Here is a 24,333-nt window from a genome sequence, read left to right as displayed (position 1 = left end):
AAACAAAATGAAGGTTTCCTGTTTAGAATAATAAACTGTCAGGTTAGTAAATCAGCGATACCAGAACCAATTTAATCATACCGTTTGTACTGTACATAGTTTTGCAAAACAATGGGATAAAGGAATATACCTGAACTTTGTTTTATCTCATGGTTACTGTGAAATTGTGTGATTGCATCAATGCATTCATGTTTTCTCAGCTTGCAGAGTTTGGCTTCATTGAATGAGTTTACCAAAACTGTAAATATTGCAGAATATACATAACTAAGCTCTATTTCATGCTGAATAAACAAAATTATTAACGTATCTTCAATAGAAAACTATCTTTAGATAGATTATTTTCCAAAAAAAACATTTTATTAAAATAAATGTAATAAAAAAAATGATTTAAATAAAAATAATCAGATTTAAATGTTAAAAATCTGTTTTTTTTTATTGTTTTTTTAAAAAAAATCATTGATTTTTATCCACCCTGCATTACCATGTACTTGGCTCCACCCATCTTCCCATCAACTCTGACCAGCTTCCCTGTCCCTGATGAAGAAAAGCATCCCCACAACAAGATGCTGTCACCACCATGTTTCACAGTGGAGATGGTGTGTTCAGGGTGATGTGCAGTGTTAGATTTCCGCCACACATAGCTATTTGCTTTTAGGCCAAAACGTTCCATTTTGGTCTCATCGCACCTTTTTTCACATGTTTGCTGTGTCCCCCACATGGCTTCTCGCAAACTACAAACGGGACTTCTTATGGCTTTCTTTCAACAATGACTTTCTTCTTGCCACTCTTCCATAAAGGCCAGATTTGTGGAGAGCACAACCAATAGTTGTCCTGTGGACAGATTCTCCCATCTGAGCTGTGGATCTCTGCAGCTCCTCCAGAGTTACCATGGGCCTCTTGGCTACTTCTCTGATTAATGCTCTCCTTGTCCGGCCTGTCAGTTTAGGTGGACGGCCATGTCTTGGTAGGTTTTCAGTTGTGCCATACCCTTTCCATTTTCAGATGGTGGATTGAACAGTGCCTCCGTGAGATGTTCAAAGCTTGGGATATTTTTTTATAACCTAACCCTGCTTTAAACTTCTCCACAACTTTATCCCTGACCTGTCTGGTGTGTTCCTTGGCCTTCATGATGCTGTTTGTTCACTAAGATTCTCTAACAAACCCCTGAAGGCTTCCGGTGTCCGTCAGCTCAGCGGGGGTCCTCCGTAAAAATTATCCGCTGAGCCGTCGGCTGACAGGGCGGTCCCCGCACACTGTGCAGGGACCGCCCTGTCTTTTCTACGCTCTCCCCTATGGGGGATCGGATGAACACGGACCATGTGTCTATGTTCATCCAATCTGATCCGCAGACGGAAGAAAAAATAGGATTTTCTTCCGTCCGCAAAATCGGATCTTTACAGAGGCGGGTGATTACGGGTGTCAGCGGATGTTCATCCGCTGACACCCGCAATCACATATGGACCAATTTATGTCCCTTTTTTATCCGCAAACAGATGGATGAAAATGCGGACATACGGTCCGCACGTGTGAAAGGGGCCTTAGGGGTGTCAGAGTAAAGGGGACTGAATACAAATGCATGCAACACTTTTCAGATATTTCTTTGTAAAAGACTTAGAAAACCATTTATAATTTTTCTTCCACTTCACAATTATGTACCATTTTGCGTTGGTCTATCACATAAAATCCCAATAAAACACATTTACTTTTTTTTGGTTGTAACATGACACAATGTGGAACATTTCAAGGGGTATAATTACTTTTTTAAGGCGCTGTAGCTTTATTGATGATTGTATAGCAAACAGTAGACGGTGAATTAAAATGTTTAAATTCAAGACAACACTTGCCATAGGGCAGTAGGGTAAACTGGCAGCACTTAAGTGAGCCAGTCAAGTAGCATTTTGTTAAATAGGAAGTCCAGTCAAAGCTCTTTTTTCATCAAGTAAGGGAAGGCTAGAAACATGTCAGCTTTATATTGCTGTTTGCTACCCTGTTGATTTTTCCCCATTTCCTGTCTAGTAAAACCTTTGTCACTAAGACAAAGTGAGGAATGCCTCTCTGATGGAGCCCTGAATAGAAGTAAAACCCCAACAGAGTTTCTAATCCTTCCAACTTTATCCAACTTTATTAAGTAGTAATGAAAGTGATTGACTAGACAATTAACTTAAACCTTCTTGGACTGCACAGTTTCTGAAAGTGCAAAGAGATCTACAAATCAATAAATGTGTTAGTGTCTTCTTGTGTATAGATGTTTTTTTCCCTTGATTATTGCTTACAATATAATTATTTAAAAGGAAAATTATGCTGCTGGATTGCATAACTTGTGAGGGAGAATAATACAAATCATAAAGAATGTTGTCTATATATTGTGATTGGTACGTTGATACTTTAGGTCCCAGACACACTGGGCAGTTAGCCCCATGCATGGGGCTGCAGCATTTAGTTTCGGGTGGAGAGCACAGATGTACCATCAAGCCCTGCTGCCAACAGCCTGTTACATTCTATAAGAGGCTGAGAGCTGCTGTGGATGGATGAAGCACCTAGTGGTATAAAACGTTTGGGGCAGTGAGCACACAGGGACGAATGCCCAAAATGCAAACTTATTGGGGCAGATTCAGATAGAGATACGACGGCGTATCTTCTGATATGCCGTCGTATCTCTGAGATCCGACGGTCAGATCTATGCGACTGATTCATAAGAATCAGTTACGCATAGATCTCCCTTAGATCCGACAGATGTAAGTGACTTACACCGTCGGATCTTAGGCTGCAATCTCCCGCCGGCCGCTAGGTGGCGCTTCCATTTGTATACGCGACGAATATGCAAATGAGGAGATCCGCCGATTCAGAAACGAACACCCACCCGTCGCTTTTTTTTTTACGTCGTTTGCGTTCGACTTTTTCTGGCGGATAGTTACCCCTGCTATATGCGGCGTATCCTATGTTAAGTATGGCCGTCGTTCCCGCGCCGAGTTTTGAATTTTTACGTTGTTTGCGTAAGTCGGTCGCGAATACGGATGGACGTAATTTACATTCACAACGTCATTGGGAGCAATGCACGCGGGGAAAATTTGCGGACGGCGCATGCGCAGTTAAATCGGCACGGGGACGCGCCTGATTTAAATACTACACTCCCCGTAGCCGCGCAAGTTTCGAGGTAAGTGCTTTCTGAATACTGCACTAGCCTCTCAAATTTGCGCCGGCGGATCGTAAATCAGATAGATTGCGCGGATCTAAAGATCTGCTAATCTATCTGAATCTACACCAATGTGTTCTGTGCATTCATTCTGGGCAGATACTGCCCTTAATATTCATACCGCTAGGTCCCCTGTTTAGTACCATCCACCTGTCAGCCTCTCATAGAGTTTGACAGACTGCTGGCAGCGGGGCTGAACGAGACATCTTTGCCCTCTGGCTAAACCTAAATGCCAGAGCCCCATGCAAGTTTGAGGAGGTCTTAAAGCGGAGGTTCCATTAAAAAAAATAAAAAATTAAAAGTCAGCAGCTACACTGGAGCTGCTGACTTTTAATAAGGACACTCACCTGTCCTAGCCGCCAGCGATGTCAGCCCCCGCCGAGGCCGATCCTCGATCCTGGCAGGTCCAAGCGCCGCCGTCCACAGTAAGGGAAACAGGCAGTGAAGCGGTACGGCTTCACAGCCCGTTTCCTACTGCGCATGGGCGAGCAGTGCTGCGCTTTGTGAATGGGCCGACCTGCTTTCTGGGACACACACAGTTCCCAGAATGCAGCGCGCCCCATTCACAAGAAGAAACCGAGTGTAGGAGGAGGAAGAGAATCCACCGCGGACGATGAAGAGGCAGATTCAGCACTTCAGCATAGCAACAGCTATTTAGGGTGAGTAAAATCTTTTTTTTTTTTTTTGGTGAAATATTTTTTTTTTTAGGCGGAAACTCCACTTTAATTGTAAAAATATGCTACATTGCTAACAAAACTTTAGTGTGCTTAGCATGTTTAAATTTAGAACATATTTCTGTTTACATTTGAATTTAGTATAGTTGTTTTCTTTTGTTTCTTTGCAGGGTGAAATTGGCAGGCCGGGCAGAAAGGTATAATCTAATATTTCTTTCACAAGTTAAATAAGAACTATCATTCACCAGAAAAAAAAACACTAATGCCGCATACACACGATCGGTTAACTTGTTTTAAAATTAACTGATGGATTCCTAACCGAAAGGACAAAACCGATCGTTAGTATGCACAACCATCGGTTAAAAATCCACGCATGCTCAGAATCAAGTCGACGCATTCTTGGAAGCATTGAGCTTCGTTTTTTTCAGCACGTCGTTGTGTTTTATGTCACCGCGTTCTGACACGATCGTTTTTTTAACTGATGGTGTGTAGGCGTGACGGACCATCATTCAGCTTCATCGGTTAACCGATGAAAACGGTCCATCGGTCCGTTCTCATCGGATGGACTGATCGTGTGTACGCGGCATTAGACATGTTGCAGCTCACTCGACGGCACTAGAAAAGGGAAGTTCAATACCAGTCGTGTTAGTAGAAGTTTGGTGAGAGACGATTCGCGCTTTTCAGCCTCGTGCTTTTCAGTCCGTTACAGCGCGACGAATGTGCCATCTCCATTACGAACGCTAGTTTTACCAGACCGAACACTTCCGTCTCGTACTTGATTCAGAGCATGCATGGAACTTTGTGCGTCGGAATTGTCCACACACGATCGGAATTTACGAGAACAGATTTTGTTTTTCGGAAAATTTGAGAACCAGCTCTCAAATTTTTGTTGTCGGAAATTCCAACAACAAATGTCCGGAAGGGCCTACACACGGTTGGAATTTCCGACCATAAGCTCCCATCGAACATTTGTTGTCGGAAATTCTGAGCGTGTGTACGCGGCATTAGTCTGTAGGATTCGATGTTGAGTTGGCCCACCCTTTGTCTTGGAATGCTGACACGTTAAGACTTTCCTTCACAAGAACTAAGGGGCCAGGCCCAACCCCTGCCAAAAAAAACACATCATAATACCCCCTCCATCAAATGATTTGGACCAGTGTACAAAGCAAGGTTCATAAAGACATGGATGATCGAGTTCTGACCTCATCCCGATAGAACACCGTTGGGATGAATTAGAGCGCAGACTGCGAGCCAGGCCTTCTCGTCTTCATCATGTCCTGACCTCATAAATGCGCTTCTGAAAGAATGGTCAAACATTCCCATAGACACACTCCTAAACCTTGTGGACAGCATTCCCAGAAGAATCGAAGCTGTTATCGCTGCAAAGGTTGGGCCAACTCAATATTGAATTTTACAGACTAAGACTGGGATGCCATTAAAGTCCATGTGCATGTAAAGGCAGGTGCCCCAATACTTTTGGTAATATAGGTTACATTTCAAAGCAGGAAAACTCTTTTGCAAACTAGGGGAGCCTTGAGGGTTTTTCTGGTCCACATATTGATAACAGCCCATATACCCTAAAAAAATTGGTGCTCCAGCAGGTGCAGAGCTCCTAAAGTCAGTGCTCTAGGAGGTGATTGGAATGTGATCTGTCAAAGCCCTATGAGTAACTGTTCTCCAGTCATGGAGTGTTCTTTGCTGCATTAACTGAGAAATCTGTACAACACTGCAGTCTCCTCACCGCAGCCTGTGTTTCAAGAATAGGACAAACAAGCAGAGCCGTGGTGTGGACAAACATTGCAGTGTGTAGCAGAGAGCAGATGGAAAATTCCCCCCTCTGTTATAAATGGAGACCAGAATAGTTATTTGTTTGAATGGCAGCTAGTTCTACCCAGGTCCCCCTGATGCTAACAATTACATCATGTCCAAGACAGTGTGGCACCACTAAAGACCATGTCATTTGTTTTCTATGCACCATAAAAATACTTTGTACAGACTCTGCAAGTCTGAATTCTAGACATTCACTTGGTAAATCCCATACTGGTCAGCTACAAATAGCATGGGACCCTCTCTCATGCTATGCAGCGTCACACACATCCTCTTGCCGTCGGAAGTGATCAGATTTAGAAGCTGGGGAAGATGAAGTTATTAATAAACCATCCTGTGATAGCTCTAACAGCACAGAGAATTACTGCATGGTTCAAGGCAGCCAAGTCTTTCCTCAGATCTAGACATCTAAGAAGATATTGTTACATTAGTGAATCCATGTTGCTTTTCAGTTTTTACAAAACAGTGATTGTCTATAGTGTAGATGCCTTTTTATCTGTTTACCCAATATTGAAGTCAGATGACATACATATTTTCAAAAATAAATAGTATTTAGGGATTCATATGGTTTATAAATGGATTTGGTTAATAGATGTTAACCTAAAACATGAGGTATTTTCCATCATATGAAGGTATTCCTCTGTAACTCTGTATTATCTGAATATTTACAGTGAATATTCATGTTTTATTCCTGTGAAATTGCTCATTTCTGCATTTCCCTTTTAGGGTAGGACTGGTCCACCTGGTGTTCCGGGAATGCCAGGTCCTATAGGACCACTAGGACCAATGGGACTGAAGGTAGGCATTCTCTAAATGTCATTGTGTACATAATATTGATAAATCTCAAAATATTCTAGTCTTATGAATAACAAAATCCACTCTGATATCCTATCTTGTCATATTTACTGTCCATAGGAAACCGATCGCTATAAGAAATTTTATTTTCAGTAGATTCTTCATAAACAAATGTACAATGGCAACTGATTTAGACAAAATAAATTATTATTAACATTGCATCATCATTACTGCTGTGGCAGTTTCAATCTCCTCTTCCTGTCACATTCACACTAAACAATAAAGAATTGTAGGATTTCTCTACTAATTTGTTCAATCTGAACTTGAAACCTTTAACGGTAAAAAAAAACCGAAAAGGTTTCAATTCTAACTATGTTGGTTCCAAAGCTGCAGATATAATAATGCCCTGTAGTATAATATACAATGGGCCAGATTCACAAAAGGGATACGACGGAGTATCTCCTGATACGCCGTCGTATCCCTGTTTCTATCTATGCGACTGATTCATGGAATCAGTTACGCATAGATATCCCTAAGATCCGACAGGTGTAATAGTTTTACACTGTCAGATCTTAGGATGCAGTACCGCGGCCGCCGCTGGGGGGAGTTTGCGTCGTAAACCAGCGTCAGGTATGTGATTATTACATACCACCAAAAGAAAGCGCTATATGTTCCATATGCGTCGGGTATGCAAATTAGGAGTTACGGCGGATCCCCGACGGATTTTCACGTTCGCTACGTCGCCGCTAGTCTAGTTTCCCATCGCAAAGTTAGTCGTCGTTTTAGGTGCCCTAACTTTAGTCAGCAATCGCATTGCTGTCTAAAGTATGACCGTCGTTTCCGCGTCGAAATTTTAAATTTAACATCGTTTGCGTAACACGTCCGGGAATACGGAAGTACGCTACGCGCGTCGCCGTTCGGAAAAATGACGTCACGGCACGCAAAGCACGGCGGGAGTTAGGAAACGGAGCATGCGCAGTAGGTCCGGCGCGGGAGCGCGCCTAATTTAAATGGCACACGCCTATTTGAATTGGCCCGCCTTGCGCCGGAGGCCGCGGGCGTAGTTTTCATCGCAAGTACTTTGTGAATCAGGCACTTGCGATGAAAACTTGCGGCGGTGTAACGTATCTACGATACGCTACGCCGCCGCGATTCTACGTGAATCTGGCCCAATATACCTTAATATAAGTTTGTTTAGCTTAAAGCCCAACTCCAAGAATTTAAAAAAAAAAATCTGCCTTTACAGCAGTGTTAATTTCCTCATCTAAAATATTTTCGTTGACTTAATTAGCACTATTTTAGTAGACTAAAATACGACTAAAACAATTCAGATGACTAAAGTACGACTAAAACTAAAATGGCATTTTAGTCATAAGACTAAAATAAGACTAATGCCCTGTACACATCGGAATTCCATCGGAGGAAAAGAGAACATGTTCTCTATGTAAACTCAGATGGAATTCCTCTGAATATCCAATGGAAAAACTCAGCCTAAAAAACTCATAAGCCTAAAATACGACTAAATCTAAAGACTATGACTAAAAATAAAATTGACAATTAACGTCAAAATTAACACTACTCTGCTGGCCATTTCTAAATCGGCAACACAATTCCATCCAGAGCCTGTAATAATAGCACATTAAAGTTTAAACATGTATTGCACTATTCCCCTACCACATAAGGATACATTAGGGGCATCTACTGCTGAAAGAGAAAAAAATAAGAAAAAAGCTTTTCTTATATTTTTTCTTAATATTTAATGTTGGTAATATATTCAGGTAATATGTGCAATGGCATTAAAGCCAAAAGAGTTTATAGTTTTTTTGTATTTAAAGATTTGTTAGTTTTATTTATAAAATTGTTCTATAGCACAGCGGCTAAATCTTTGTCTGGAGTGCATGTTTAAACCCTAATAATACCATAAATAATAACATATTATTCGATTTTTTTTTACTCCAGGAGTATAAAATTAGTTTGGAAATTCTAGAAAACTGTTTACATAATACATTACAATTTAACTAAACCCATTAGATTTTAGTCAACTAAAATGTATGAGATTTTAGTTGACTAAATGTACTGGAGATTTTAGTTTACTAAAATTCGACTAAAACTAAAATGGCATTTTAGTCAAAAGACTTTGAACAAAACTAAATCGAAATTTGCTGCCAAAATGAACACAGGAGAAAGGACATAAGGAGAAATACCGACTTTATTCTGCATTTCCTGTACCCCCTAGACTCACTACAAGTATAGCATTTTCTTATTCCTAGAGTTGGGTTTTTGAAACATATTTTACATTTTGCCAGTTTTTAGTTTTGTATTATAACATAGGTTTCCTTATAAAGTAGGACTTTAGCCAGACTTTTATATTTTGGTCAAATATTTTTATAATTATTTAAGTTGAACTTTTCGAGGTACAGACATACATAAGTGTACAATCCTGGGAACAGCTATGAATACAAGTATTTGGATACATAAGCCACCAGATAGAATCTCATAAATACAAAGGTATAGGGTGGTGGGGAATTAGACGGAAGTGAGAGCTAGGAAAAAAGGAATGGGAGATCTGAAGATGCTCGAAGAAGCCTAAAAAAAATTAACCAATTAATCTTGAAGTATGGATGAATCACTATAGGCCAGCACTTCATCATGGTGTGAACTTCCTAAGTATCGGGGCTATCTTTCACCACCAACCACGATTCTGTTGAGTATCTGGGTCCATTACAAGAGGTGGGGGGGGGGGAAGTGAATTTCCAATAAAGAGATATGGCTAGCCAGGCCACTAGTAGGCAGTGCCATTGGATGCTTTTTTTAAGTTTGGAGATGGACCCAGGGTTTATCGAAAGCAGGGCCACAGCAGGGGTTGGCTGGACATTGGAAATACACAGGGAGTTGTAGGAAATTAACCCATACTATGTAAATTTGAATGTTTACACATTCTTATCAAAGTCTTTACAATCACTTTAAAGCATATTTAATGCTTGTTACAATTATATAAATATTCGAATGTCCATAACCCAGCCACAGTTCTACTTTTAGGAAAGTATACAACCTACATTTTGAGTCAGAGTTTATCAAACTCAGGTTTGTAACTGAGCAGCGGATTAACATATACGGTAAGGCCCCGTACACACGGCCGAGGAACTCCTCCGAAGAACTTCTCCCATAGAACAACGAGGAAATAGAGAACATGTTCTCTATTTCCTCGCCGAGGTCCTCGTCGGCTTCCTCGGCCGAAAGTGTACACACAGCCGGGTTTCTCGGCAGAATTCAGCTCTGAACCGAGTTTCTGGCTGAATTCTGCAGAGAAACTCGGTCGTGTGTACGGGGCTTAATTATGAGTTTTATTTGCTACATTTAACACATTTTATTGCTTTGATCTAAAGGGTGAAAAGGGAGATTCTACATCATTTGGCACGCCTGGCTCAAGAGGACCAACAGGCCCCAAGGTTTGTTAAACAGTATATGCATATATACACAAGTTGTTCCTGACATTCAGCTCTAGTCACGTTGCTGATAAGAAAATTATTCTGCTTATCACTGGAAATGGAGTACTGACATAATTAATTATAGAAAGCCAATATAATTTCTGGCAGAATTTTATTAGAGCTACATCTTTGAAAAAGACATACTGAGAACATACACTGAACTGTGTAGAACCGTTATGGAGAATATCATGATACTTAAGACTCCTAGAGCCAAGCAAGGTGGATTTCACCAAGTGTGTATTTCCTCTTTCTTTGTGTATTTACCAGCAGCATGTTTGATATTCTGTTTCTGTTGCACATTTAGATAATTTGTCTGCCATTTCTTTAAGGGTTTTCCTGGCATTAAAGGAGAAAAGGTCAGTGCTTATGCCTAAGTACTAACCCGAGTCTGTCCTGAATGTAAAAAAAAAAAGAATCCTGTAGATTGCAGGATTCTCTAACAATCTACTGTTGTTTAGCTTTTATGCTATTTGAACTGCTTCTGATAATCTGTTCTGCCATACTGTAACTGGTGGATACATTATATGTGCACAAAGCAGGACATACAGGTATTGAGGATAAATATGTCAATGGGCATTGCGCTATATGACCCATATATTTCTTGTTAACTCTGATATATTTTCTTCTTTTAATGAAAAAAAAATAGATTTTTTATTTATTTTTATATAACTGTATGATAAAGTTGCATCTGCTACAATGTAAATAGACTTATCACAGTGGGAGATGCAAAATGTTTATAATACAAACAAAAAGTTCGGCTGTATCCATGCACTGTTGCCAGGTATACATTAAGGTGGAGTTTCACTCAAAGGGGGAAGCTCTGCTTGTTTGTTTCCTCTCCCCCTCCGGTGCCACATTTGACAGGTACCTGTCCCCACTTCTGGGAGACCTGGCTGCAGCAAGGTATCCTGGAAGTTTGGCCCCCCTCTTCTTTCCTCCACCGCCGGGCAAGTTAGAAAGTGTAGCACGCTTCACGTATGCACAGTAGGTAACCGGCCGTGAAGCCGAAGGGCTTCACAGTCGTTTCCCATAACACGAATAGCGGCGGCAGCACACAAGAGCCAATCGGAAAATCAGCTGGGGTGCCGACGTCGCAGGATCCCTGGACAGGTGAGTGTCCTAATATGAAAAAATCAGCAGCTACAGTATTTGTAGCGGCTGACTTTTAATTTTTGGATGGGGGCTGGAGCTTCGCTTTAAGATGCACAGTAATAACAGTATGAAGGGAGGGTCGTGAAAAAGTTCACGCTGTATGAGAGGATCTGTGTGCCCTCATACACTATATGCCCTCATACACTATATGCCAAAGGCGACCCTGAAATTATCAGTTGCTGATTTTAGAAAAACAATGGGTTTTTCCACAAGGGACTCAATGGTCCATAAACTCTCCTTGTACCAGTATAGCTTATCTTAAACGTAGCATTATGCTGTGGTGAAAAGGTTTATTTTGTAAAACTGTGCAAAAGTTTTAGGCAGGTGTGAAAATCCTAATGCCCCGTACACACCATCACTTTATGTGATGAAAAAAAACGACGTTTTTAAAAACGTCACTTTAATTGACCGTGTGTGGGGGAAAACGTCGTTTTATGTCTTGTAAAAAACGACCAAAAAAAATTGAAGCATGCTTCAATTTTATGTGTCGTTTTTTACTTCACAGAAATTGACCGTTTGTAGCAAAAAACGTCGTTTAAAAAGACGTTTTTACACCCGCGCATGCCCAGAAGCTACTTATGAAGCAAGCTTCAATGGAAAAACGTGGTGGAACGTAACCTCGCTTTGCTAGAACATTGTGAGAAAAACGATGGTGTGTAGGCAACTTCGTCTTTGAAAATTGAAGTTTCAAAAAGGTAATTTTTTACTTCACAGAAAATGTAATTTTTTTCATCACATAAAGTGATGGTGTGTACGGGGCATAATAGTTTATTAATGCCCACGTATAAGGCGGCTGGGCATATACGACGACCCCCTAATTTAACATTTCAAATGGTGGTATTGTGCTATACTCACCATATAAGACGACCCCCTGGCAGCCTGCAGGATGTGTGGTAATGCTGTCTCACAGTATGCATGCAGTGTACCGCGCTGGGCCAGTTGTTGAGTGCAGGGCCTGCTCGGATTGGCAGAGGCTGTGACATCATCAGCCCCCGCCTCTGACTGTCACAGCCAATCCGAGCGGGCTACTGTATTTAGCCTTTAGGCTCTGTATTCATTGGTGGAGTGCATCGCTTGCCGGGATTGGCTCGGCGGTGTATGCTGTGTTACCGCACACTCGGCAAGAATCCGGAATGCTGAATACCCAACGAGCGGTCGACTGGCGTATAAGATGACCCCCGCTTTATACCCGGCATATAAGATGACCCCCACTTTTTGCCCTTTTTTTTGTGTGTATACGCCAGAAAATACAGTATCTATTAACAAAATGGAAAATAAATGCATAGAAGAGAAATCCAAATCAAATCAATATTTAGTGTGACCACCCATTGCCTTCAAAACAGCATAAATTCTTCTGGGTACACTTGCACACTGTTTTTGAAAGGAACTCGGGAGGTAGGTTATCCCAAACATCTTGGAAAACTAACCACAGGCCTTCTGTGGGTGTAGACTGCCTCAAATCATTCTGTCTTTTCCTGTAATCCCATATACACTCTATGTTGATATCAAGGCTCTGAGGGGGCCAAATCATCACTTCCAGGACCCTGTGTTCTTCTTTATGATGAAGATGACATTTGCCATATGTTTAAAGAGGAGTTCAACCCAAAAATGGAACTTCCTCTTAACCCACTCCTCTCCCCCTTACATGCCACATTTGGCATGTAATTTTTTTGGGGGGGGAGTGGGGGCTTCAGGAGAAGGGGACTTCCTGTCCCACTTCCTCCTTCCGCCGAGGGGCTGCTAAGGCGATACGTTATATCGCCTTTTGGCAGCCCCTCCCTGTAGGCGATCACCTGGGACACGTGACAGGTCCCAGGCGATCGCCTGTCCAATCAAACAGCGCAGCGCCGGGCCGCGCGCGCATGCGCAGTGCCGCTCGCACATGCGCAGTGGGTGCCCGGCCGTGAAGCCGAAAGCTGTCACGGTCGGGTGCCCACAGTGACAATGAAGACGCCGGCCGGGGAGGGGGGGAGAGGAGCGGACCCCCGGCCGGCGCGTCGCTGGATCACTGGAGCAGGTAAGTGTCAGTTTATTAAAAGCCAACAGCTACACTTTTTGTAGCTGCTGACTTTTAATAAACTTAAAAAATGGGTGGAAAACCCCTTTAAGGTCATTGTCCTGCAGCAGAATAAATTTAGGGCCAATCACACGCCTCTATGATGGTATTGCATGATGGATAAGTATCTGCCTGTATTTATCAGCATTGAGGACACCCGATATCCTGACCAAATCTCCAATCTCATTTGCAGAAATGCAGCCCCAAACTTCCAAGGAACCTCCACCATGCTTCACTGTTGCCTGAAGACACTCGTTTATTGTACCACTCTGCAGCCCTTCTGTAAACAAATTGCCTCCTATTACAGCCAAATATTTAAACATTTTATTTGTTAGTCCAGAGCATGTGCTGCCATTTTTCTGCACCCCAGGTCCTCTGTACTCTGTTCTCATGCATAGTCGAGTCACTTAGCCTTGTTTCCACATCAGAGGTATGTCTTTTTGGCCACAATTCTTCCATGAAGGCCACTCCTGGCCAGACATCTCCAGACAGTCGCACTGGTTTCCACCAGTTCTGTGCTGATGGCACTGCTGGATATCTTCTGATGTCAATGGGAAGTAAGGCCTCATTCACACTTGGCCGTTCGGGTCCGTCTGTCGGCGGACCTGAACGGCCGCTCCATGCATCGCTATGGAGCGTCGGATGTCAGCGGAGACATGTCCGCTGACATCCGACCCGATCCGACCCGCTAAAAACAGACGTATGGGGGCCACGTCCCCATCCGTCCATGCTGATCAGATCGGGTAAGATCTGATGAAAACGGACATGCTGTCCGTTTTCATCAGATCGCTCCATAGGGACACAGCGGTGCCCGACAAGCCCCTCCCCGCTCAGTGAGCAGAGAGGAGCTTGTCATTGTCGGCTCAGCGTAGATCTGCGGACTGATCTCCCGCTGAGCCGACGGGAGCAGGCGGACTCCGTAGCGACGGAGTCCGCCAAGTGTGAATGAGGCCTAAGCATGATGTGTCTTTCATCTTCTGCATTGGGTTTCCTTGGCAGACCACTGCATCTACAGTCCTCAACATTGCCTGTTTCTTTGAGCTTCTTTAAAAGAGCTTGAACAGCACATCTTAAAACCCCAGTCTGCTTTGAAATCTTTGCCTGGGAGAGACCTTGCTGATGCAGTATAACTATTTTGGGTCTTGTTGCTGTGCTCAGTCTTGCTATAGTGTATGACCTGTGACATGAAACTGTCTTCCACAACCTCACCTTGGTAGCAGGGTTTGGCTGTTTTAACTTACATATGAAATTGATGATTATTAGCACCTGCTTTGTATAATTGGTTAATCGTACACCTGATTCTAATCCTACAAAATCCTTTGTAGACTAGTTCAAGTGTACAAAGTATGCAAGTGTAAAAAGTGATGACGTTTTTTAGACAAAGGGTAGTCACACCAAATATTGATTTGATTTCAATTTTTCTTCTGTTTGCTCACTTTGAATTTTGTAAATTGGTAAAAATAAACAATTAAAATAAATATTGATTAATAATCATGCAATCACTAAGGTTATTACTGCTATGTTGTAGATAGCTTGTGTTGTGAATAAATCTGAATTGCAGAGTATCAGATCACATTCACAGTTAAATGATTCAGAGTAGGGTTATCCTGCTAGTAGTGTTTGAACCATCTTGGTTTTCAATCTGTAGAAGCAGTCAACGTGCATAAAGAGTGCTGTACTTTCTTATTGGAAACCATGTATGTTTATTTGTACAATTAAGATTTTAAATTTACAGTGAAAAATTATATACAAAACTTTTTGATGTTGCTACATCTGGACATATTAGATAGATAGGTTGACAATGTTATATGCAATAGGGCCATGCAGATTTCTAGCAGATGGATGCTGTTAGGGTGGATACTTATCAGATGGGTTAGAAAACCTGTATTTTATTCCACATATCCTCTCCACTTTCCCCTTCCTCTTCCTTCCCTCTCTGTCTCCTCCCTCTTCCCTCCATATTAAATTTCCTCTATTTTTCAAAAGGTCTTATTTCCAAAGATAAATTACTGTGCTATATTGTTCTTTCTAATCAGCAATATTCAGGTATACGTTTTTAACTTGCACCCGGTATTTTAACTTATATATTTACATTTCTACCATAGTCCTACATGTGCATACATTACCCTCTTAGCCATTGTCATACGTTTTTTCATGCCCACCATTCACTGATACTTCATACATGGTCATGGAATATTCTGCTAATGCAGCTTACACATACTGTATATTAAAATAACTGGCCTGGATACCACATTTGGTCTAGTTCACTTTAGTTTTTTGACAAGGAAATGTTGTTTATTAAAGGTAGCTCAACAGATAGCTTAACACTGATGTTTGACTTCTTATCTGTGTTACTTCCAGGGTGTAAAAGGAGATACAGGAGAACTGGGCCTCAAAGGCGAACAGGTAGGAAAATGAATGTACATAGGTGAAGCTAGCCACAAGATAGTCTGTGCCTCAGAAAGGGGAATGCCTGTTGTGTATACAACTTCCTTTGTGCCATTTATTATCATTTTTTTCCCTTAGTGACAGTCTTTTATGAACCAGAATACACTCCTAATGACTTCATGGAGTAAAACTCCTTTTTCCAGTAGGCCACTTACCACAATATATGTAGGCGGAGCTGGTATAGGGGGGCTGCCCCTGACGTCTGTAGGATGTGAGGTGGGGGAGCGCTGTCAGGAGACTTTCTGAGACCATCAGCCGACAGGAGTAGCGACGCGACATCACCACCTCTGTTGGCTCCGTTTTGCATGATATATGCCAAATCTGGAGAGGAGGAGAGAGTGGGCTGTGCCCTCTCCCCCTCTCCAGCTTCACACTCCCATCACTGCAGAGCTCCTCAATCGGGACAGTCAAATTGTGACCACATAATCTGCCCCCATCTCCTCCCAGAAAACAACATGGGTAAGATGCGGGCAAGCATACTCTGTATAGTCCCAAGACCACATCCAGTGATGGCTTCCCCCGAAAGGCTATCCCATTTACTTCAGCAGCGGCATTCTCTCCAACTCCTGAGTCCTACTAGCTGTCTGTGCAGAGGTTTAGAAATTGGTCCTCCTCCTCAGCTTTGACATGTCAAGATGGAGGAGCCTCAGAATTAGAGCATCACAGAGCGATGGGCCGCACTGTATCTGAGGTCTGTGTGCTTGAGGAAAGCTGCAGCCAAGCCGAGGGGAGGAAGAACTGCACTGGGGACACCAGGGAGGGAGGGGGGAGAGAATTTGCACTAGAAGGGGTAGGAAGAAGATGATTACTTATAGGTGGGATTAATATGGGGGAGGGGGGGTACCCTAGCTAGTATGGCGGATGGGGGGTATTTGGGAAAAAATCCTGGGCGGAGGATCTGGACTAGGAGGGGAGACCAACAGGGGTAAGACCTGATCGAGCAGAGAAAGGGAAATTTGGGGGATGTGCCAGGAGGGGTGAACTGGGGGGTCTGTGCTAGGGGTAAGAGGATTTGCGACAGGAGGGGAGACCTGTGCCAAAAGGATGAGGACCCGCGCCAGGTGGGGGGAACTTGAGATAGGAGATCTGCGTGCAAGGATGAGGATTTGTGCTAGAAGGGTGATCTGTGCTGGGAGATGGGGGGGGGGGAATCTGCGCCAGGAGGGGGGATCTGGGGGGGTTGTGCTGAAAGACATGATTGGGATTGGGGATTAGTGCCAGGACAGGAAAGTATGGGGCAGTTAGAAAGGGGGATTGGGGAGAAGATCCATGCTTGTAGGGATGATGGGGGGTAGGGGGGAATATCCATGCTTGTAGGGATGATGGGGGGTATTTGTGCTAGGAAAGAAACTTGGGGGGGGACTTGCACCAGGAGGGGTAACCCAGGGGGGTGACGGAAGTAAGATCTGCCCCAGGAGGGGGACCTCTGCTAGGAGGGGGGATTTTTTTTTTTTTCCACCTCAGACATAACCATTTACGGAGGAAGGTCGCGAGTTTAACCCGCCTTTCATTTGCCCGCCATATCTCCTTCCTGGTTTCGCATCATATGTGGAATTTTTTTTTTTTTAGAAGTTGAATTTTTTTTTAACTTCTATCGTGTGTATTTTATCATGTTTTTAAACATTTTACCTTTAATTCTTGTCACTCTTATCCCTCCGTTTTCCACCTCCCCCCCACCCCATCCCCTGGGACTCCAGTTGCCTCTCTGACTTCTTTTTTTTTTTTTTTTTAAGTCCGAAGATATTTTATCGGGTATTATGGCCTATGCACCCATAAGCTCCGCGAATGTCATGGAATTTTTAAACTCCATCCACTTAGACCATATCTTTTCAAATTCCTCTAAACTATCTGAATCACTTAGCCTTAGAAATTCTAAGTTTTGAATATAATTCATTTTGTTGCACCATTCTTTAATGGGAGGACTTTCCCTTTCTTGCCAATGACTGGCTATCATATTTTTAGCTGCCGTTAACATGTGGGGTAAGAGACTTTTCTGGTATTGTTTCGTGGGTAATCTTATCCTCTGATGCAAACATCCCCAGGGGTCATCTGGAATCTCTATATTCGTAATTTCCGTAATTAATTGTCTAATTCTTCTCCAATACACTTTGATCTTTGGACACTGCCACCATATATGGGCCATGTTTCCGATCTGCCCACATCCGCGCCAGCACATCTCTGAGGCTTCTTTCTTATATTTGTGGGCCTTGTCTGGTGTGATGTACCATCGGATTAGGCATTTATAGTTTAACTCAGTTGTTTTACTATTTACTGATGTAGTGTGCACTCTTCTCCATATTTGTTTTAATTCTTGAATATTTAACGAATATCCCAATTCCTCCTCCCACTTTTTAATACATGGTGGAGTGTCCAAACAATCAACTTCTATGAAATTCTTATAGATCTTGGAGATAACTCCTTTCCCTGTTTGTCCTTGACTAATTCTCTCGAGTGGGCGTAAGTTTTCTGCTGATCTATGCGGCTGTGGGAGAGCCTCAAAAAAATGTTTTAACTGGGCATACCGCCATTCGTTTATCTCTATTATCTCTCCTTTTTCCTTCAATTCTTCATAGGTATTTAATTTGTCTCTCGTCATGACGTCCTTCAGCTGAGCATTCTTTTTTTTTATCCAATTACCGGATATCTTTTCTAACCCCGGTGTAAAATAATATGAATCTTTTATTGGCATTAGTGGAGAATTAAAATCCCATTTTTCCCTCTTGTGAACTTTATCCCATATTTTTATAGCATGACGAGTGATGCTATGTGATTGTCTACCTAACTCCCTATATTTATCTGGGATCCAGATGATGCTCCCTAAAAGGGCATTGCTCATCTGAAATTCCATGCTTACCCACCTTTTTTGTTTAGTGTCCCTAATCCAATCCATCACTCTTGTGAGAATTACTGCTTCATAGTAACCTCTTATATCTGGTGCTCCCCATCCCCCTTGTGTCTTATTTTTTTTCAGCGTTGCCCAACTAATACGAGCTTTTTTACCCTGCCAAACAAAATTTAATAAGATCGTTTGTAAAGTCTTAAAGTACTTCTGGGGTAGAGCGATCGGTAGCATCTGTATCTTATACATGATTTTGGGCAGGATCACCATCTTAAAAATATTCATTCTCCCACCCCAGGATATCTGTCCTGTAGTGAGTCTACTAAGTTCTGTTTTGATATCTTCCAACATAGAAACAAAATTTACTTTATATATCCTCTCTTTAGAGATTGCTATTTTTACCCCTAAATATTTTATTTCTTTTTTCCCCCACACAAAAGGGAACTCTTTTTGGTAAGCTATTTGGTCTTTCTTAACTATGTTAATACATAAGGTTTCGGACTTGAATGGATTCATTTTGTAGTTGGAGAGCTCTCCGTATTGTTTCAATAGTTTTATTAAATTTGGTAACGTTGTTCTCGGGGATGTTAAGTAGAACAAGATATCATCCGCATATGCCGCAAGTTTATGTTCCTCCCGTCCGACTTCTATGCCCTTAATATCAGGATTCTTCCTTATTTTCCTTAACAATGGTTCTAATGCTAGGATAAATAATAATGGGGAAAGGGGGCAACCCTGTCTTGTACCGTTGTGTAGTTCAAAGTCTCCTGAAAGGGTCCCGTTAATTTTTACTCTTGCCCTGGGTTTATTATATAATACCTTAATCCAGGACATCATCTTTTGGCCTAATCCAATTCTTTCTAAAGTCTTATATATGAAGCTCCAGTCTACTCGATCAAACGCTTTTTCCGCATCTACTGATAAGAGTAGACCTGGAGCTCCACTATCGCTGATTTTCTGAATGGCTAGCAGTGTTCTGATCCCATTATCTCTCCCCTCCCGTCCTGGTACAAAACCAACCTGGTCGGGGTGGATCAGATCCTTCATCATTCCCTTCATCCGCTCTGCTATTATTTTAGAAAAAATCTTGGTATCGCAGTTCAAAAGAGAGATCGGTCTATAATTCGAGCAAAGTGTACTATCCTTCCCCTCTTTCAAAATTAAAGTAATGGTAGCTTCAATGGCTTCTTTACCCATGTTCCACTTCTCGCCTAGGCCATTCATATACGAGCACATTTTCGGGGCCAAAATATCTATAAACTTTTTATAATAAAGAACAGTTAGGCCATCCGGTCCTGGACTTTTACCGTTTGGGGCATTTTTGATTGTTTCTCTAATTTCATTTTCTGAGATCGGGGCTTCGAGCTTATTAAAATTCTCCTCTGATATTACCTCCCATTCTATTTCCTTTAAAAATGTGTATATATTTTTTTCCCTTAATCCTAGTTCTTCCATTGTCTCCTGATTCTTGATTGAATATAGTTTTTCATAATATTCTTTAAAACTCTCTAGTATTTCACTAGTTTTGTGAACTACTTCCCCTCGACTTGTTTGTATTTTCTCTATATAGTTTAGGCTTTTTTTTTTTTTTAATAAATTTGCTAAGTGTTTATTGTCCCAGAGATACCTCTCTTTCTTCACTTGATTAAACGTACTTCTTGTTTCTTGTTCTATTTGCTCTCTTAACTCCTCTCTTTTGATATTTAAATTTAATAACATTTCTTTAGTTCTTTCATGTTTATGTTGTTGTTCTAGCTTATGAATTTCTTTTATGAGTGTTGTTCTGATATCCTTATCCTTCCTTTTTTTTTCCGCCCCCATCTTAATTAATACTCCGCGCATAAACGCCTTGTGAGTCTCCCAGACTATGGCTTCCGAGACATCTCCTGTTGAGTTTATTTCGAAAAACTCCTCCAGTTCTGTTTTTAATCTAATTTCTATTTCTTTATCATGCAGGAGTTCTTCATTGAGCCTCCACTTCCTATTATTTTCCTGTCTCTCCCCTATTTTTAGTTGCAGTGAGACTGGCGCGTGGTCAGAGAAGGTTACTATTCCTATGCTAGAGTTATTTATTTTTTCTAAATACCTATGCTCCACTAAAAAAAAATCGATCCTTGAGTAGGTCTCGTGTACAGGGGAGCGGAATGTATAATCCCGCTGTTTGTTATGTTGTATCCTCCATACATCTACTAATTGAGACTGATGAAGTTTTTTTTTCAATTTGTTTCTCCAGGCCATTCCAGTCCCCTGTGCACGAGACGTACTATCCGTATCCGGATCCATATGGAAATTAAAGTCCCCTCCTATTATAGCTATTCCCCGTTTGAACTCCATAAAATCTGTTATCATTTTTATTACATAGCGGATGGGGTTCTTATTTGGGCAGTATATATTTGCAAATGAGATTTCCGTTCCATTCAATTTTCCTCTAAGGAACAAATATCTACCCTCTGGATCTACCTTTTTATCCTCTACTATAAACTTGATCTCTTTGGCAAAGCCTATAGCGACCCCTTTCGCTCGACTTATTGGAGAGTCCCCAAAATACCATAACGGGTGAAATTGCGTCATATTTTTGCGGTTTGTCTCTACGGTGAGATGAGTCTCCTGTAGCATAATCACATCACTCTTTAATAAGCTAAGCTCCTTCATTACATTTGCGCGCTTTATGGGTGCATTTAGGCCCCTAACATTATAAGATATTATGTTTATCATAGGCATTTTTTTATGAGTATCCTTCTAAATATATTAGCGGCCTTCTGGAGTCCCCCCTTCCTTTCTACTATTCCCTCCCCCTCCCTATCTTCTCTACCCCCCTCTATCTCCTTCCCACCCCCCCTACCCCCCCTCCCTTCCCTCTCCCCTATCCCTTGGAGGAAATACTGGCCTCTCTGAGGCCCTTGGCTGTGGCCCTCCTTTCCTTTTCCCGGCCCCCAGCTCATCCTCCTTGAGGTTGAGCTCTGATAGGATACAGAGATCGAGTGATCTGTCCACCCGTATTCACCCCATCCAGCTCTATCCCCCCCCGAATCTCCCCTCATGTCCGTCCCCCCACCTTTCTCATCACTAACCGGGTGCAATATTCTTTCATCCCCTTTTTTTTTTTTTTTTTTTTTTTTTTTTTTTTTCTTTTTACAATTTCTTTGTCCCTTTCCTCCCTCTAGTTCATTTCTCTCTTTTACCAACCTCCCACTTCTCTTATATACCTCCCCCTCTTTCGGTCTCTCTACCATTTCTTTCTTCCCGGTGGTCTTTTCCAAACCGGTTGCCAAGCCTGAGCTTCTTCTGGACTATCTATTTGCTCTAATCTCTCCCACCATCCTGGGATCTCGATTAGGTCTATGTCCAGTCTTCTACAGAAATTTGGGGTCTCCTCTGGGAATCTTAGTGTTGCTGCGCGGCCATCTTTGCGGCCTGTCAAACAAGCCGGGAAACCCCATGTGTACTGGATATTTTGTGATTTAAGTACATCCAGTAGTGGTTTTAAAGTTCTTCTCCGAGATAACGTTTCCCCTGATAGATCTGGAAAGACCTGTAAACTAGTCTCTCTATATTTGGGCGGTTGGTTAGCTTTCATATATCTATTTATCAATTCCTTGTCTTGATAGTTATGAAATCTAGCTATAACGTCTCTTGGAACCTCTGCCCCTACTTCTGGTGGTTTTCTAATCCGGTGTATCCTTTCAAACTTGATTTTGTCTGTGACATCTTTTGTACCCAACATATGACCAAAGATCTCGTCCATTTGTTCTTGTAGGTTGTCTTCCCCTGATTGTTCCGGTAGGCCTCTAATCCTTATGTTCTTTCTTCTATTCCTATTCTCCTGGTCCTCCATTTTGTACCTCATGTATCTCTGTTCTCTAGATATTTCTTCCACTTGTTTCTTTAAACCTTTTAATTCTAAACTATGGCAATCCATTCTTTCTTCTACTTCCTCCACTCTTTGCAGCATGTGTTTCATGTCCTCCCTCAGGATATTTATTTCTCCTTTTATAGAGGACTCTAGTCTTAGTTCCATGCTTGCTAGCATCTCTGCTAAGTCCCCTTTCGTTAGTTGTTGCTTTTTTTGTCTAGTTTCCATTTCTCCTTCTTCCTCTAGTTCTTCTCTCAGTAGGCTGGTAGAGTCAGAATTTGTTTTAGTACTCGCTTTATTAATAGGGCTGGCTTTTCCTCCTTCCTGTATTATATATTTTCTTATGGATCCGGGACTTGCGCTTACTCTTGGAATGTTTGCGATCGCTCCTCTCCCTGATCTACCCTTCATCTTTGAGTTCATGGAGAGCGGCTCCCTATATGTGCTCCTTCCTGGGGGACCTGAGGTACAGCCGAGGGTGTGCTTACTTAGCAGGTAGTATTAATGTTGAGCTAAATCAATCCTGGATGCTGAGGGAATGGGGGGAGAGAATCTGTGCTAGGAGGGGGGGGGATTTGTGCTGTGGGGCGGGAGGAAAAGGATCTGTGCCTGGAGGGGGGATTTGTGCCATGGGGATGGGTGGAAAGAGAATTTGCACCAGGAGGGGGTACCCGGGGGGGGGTTATGCTAGGATAGGAAATATTAAGGCTATTAGAAATTGGAATTGGGGGAGAATTTGTTCCAGGATTGGGAACCTGGGGGATGACAGGTGTAAAATTTGCGCTAGGAGGGAAAATTTGAGGGGTTAGTGTTGGGGGAAGAGGATTTGTGCTAAGAGGGGAACCTGTTTAAGGAGGATACATTGTTTCTTGAGGGGGTTGGGGGACAGGATTTGCGCTAGGAGGGATGATTAATGGGTATTTGCATTAGGAGGGGGAGAATTTATGCTAGTAGGGATGACTGGGGGGTATTTGTGCTAGGAGTGGACACCTGAGGGAGGGGAGGATTTGCATCAGGAGGGTGGGATCTGGAGAGGGGGAGGACTTGCGCTCGGAGGGGAGGTTTGAGGGGTGAGAATGTGTGCTAACAGGCCAGGTGCTTTTTTGGGGAGGGATTGTTGTGCTAGCAGGGAACATTTGGGAAGAGAGAGGATTTGAGCTTAGAAAGAGGATGGGGGAAAGATTGGTGCTGAGAGAGGGGACCTCAGTGGGGAGAGATCTGTACTGGGAGGAGGTGGAATTTTTGTTTGGGGAGAATTTTGGCTTGAAAAGGGAATTTATGCTTAGGGCTAAGCGTGCCGATTAGTGCGCAGTTATTTTATTTTTTGGATTGGAGGGGAATTTTTGCTAACACATGATGTTCCACATCTTGGGGGGAACATGCAGTTTGGCATCTTTACCCTGAGTGCTAGATGACCTTGTCCCGGCACAATATTTTTGCCAGAACTTTTCCCCTTAGAAAATACTCTATTATGCAGGACTGGGTTTGGCAGTATCTAGTGGCTTCCCCAGCCACCGACATCTTCTGTCTTTTCATTTCTTGGAACGTAAAAAAAGCACAAAGTATTAAGGTCATGACTTTATGTCAAGATATAATAAATAATGCTGTTTTTACATTTTCTTTTTCTTTTCACAGGGCTTTATGGGTCTACCAGGAATGCTGGGACAAAAAGTAAGCACATATACATTTTATTCATTTGTATGCAAACATCACATTTAGAGTTTTTCTTTTTTTTTTTTTTTTAGATACATAGAAAATAATGTATGTGGATAAATTGCATAAATAATAATACTAGGAGTAGGTGGTCTAGACCAGTGGTCTCAACCTCAGTCCTCAAGTACCCCCAAACAAGCCATGTTTTCATGTTTTCCTTTATCTTGCACATGTGATTTAAATCAGAGTCAATGGCTTGGTATTTTGGACAGCTATTTTATCTTAGGCCCCTTTCACACGGACGTGTCCGTGTACGGGCTCCGCTTTGTTCAGCAGGGATCGCTTTGTTGATCCC

At 42.2% G+C, this 24,333-nt stretch overlaps 1 protein-coding gene across 5 annotated transcripts in view; it reads left to right on the top strand.

Moving 5' to 3' along the window:
- COLQ (collagen like tail subunit of asymmetric acetylcholinesterase) overlaps window positions 1–24,333 on the top strand; it is a 108,660-nt gene that overhangs the window by 59,643 nt on the left and 24,684 nt on the right. For 2 of the 5 annotated variants that reach the window (XR_005749406.1, XM_040352940.1), the window contains exons 5-10: window positions 4,038–4,064; window positions 6,421–6,492; window positions 9,876–9,938; window positions 10,307–10,333; window positions 15,547–15,591; window positions 23,961–23,996. Coding sequence is in view for 4 of the 5 variants with exons in the window: in XM_040352940.1 (XP_040208874.1) it covers window positions 4,038–4,064; window positions 6,421–6,492; window positions 9,876–9,938; window positions 10,307–10,333; window positions 15,547–15,591; window positions 23,961–23,996 (270 nt within the window). In the remaining variant the exon portion in view is untranslated. The remainder of the gene's footprint in view (window positions 1–4,037; window positions 4,065–6,420; window positions 6,493–9,875; window positions 9,939–10,306; window positions 10,334–15,546; window positions 15,592–23,960; window positions 23,997–24,333) is intronic. The other 3 variants (XM_040352942.1, XM_040352941.1, XM_040352944.1) reach the window with 3 other exon arrangements.

The sequence above is a fragment of the Rana temporaria genome, chromosome 5, assembly GCF_905171775.1.
Source record: "Rana temporaria chromosome 5, aRanTem1.1, whole genome shotgun sequence".
Classification (NCBI taxonomy): domain Eukaryota; kingdom Metazoa; phylum Chordata; class Amphibia; order Anura; family Ranidae; genus Rana; species Rana temporaria.
The sequence above is the reverse complement of the archived record's forward strand: the minus strand, read 5'-3'. Positions and strand labels throughout refer to the sequence as shown.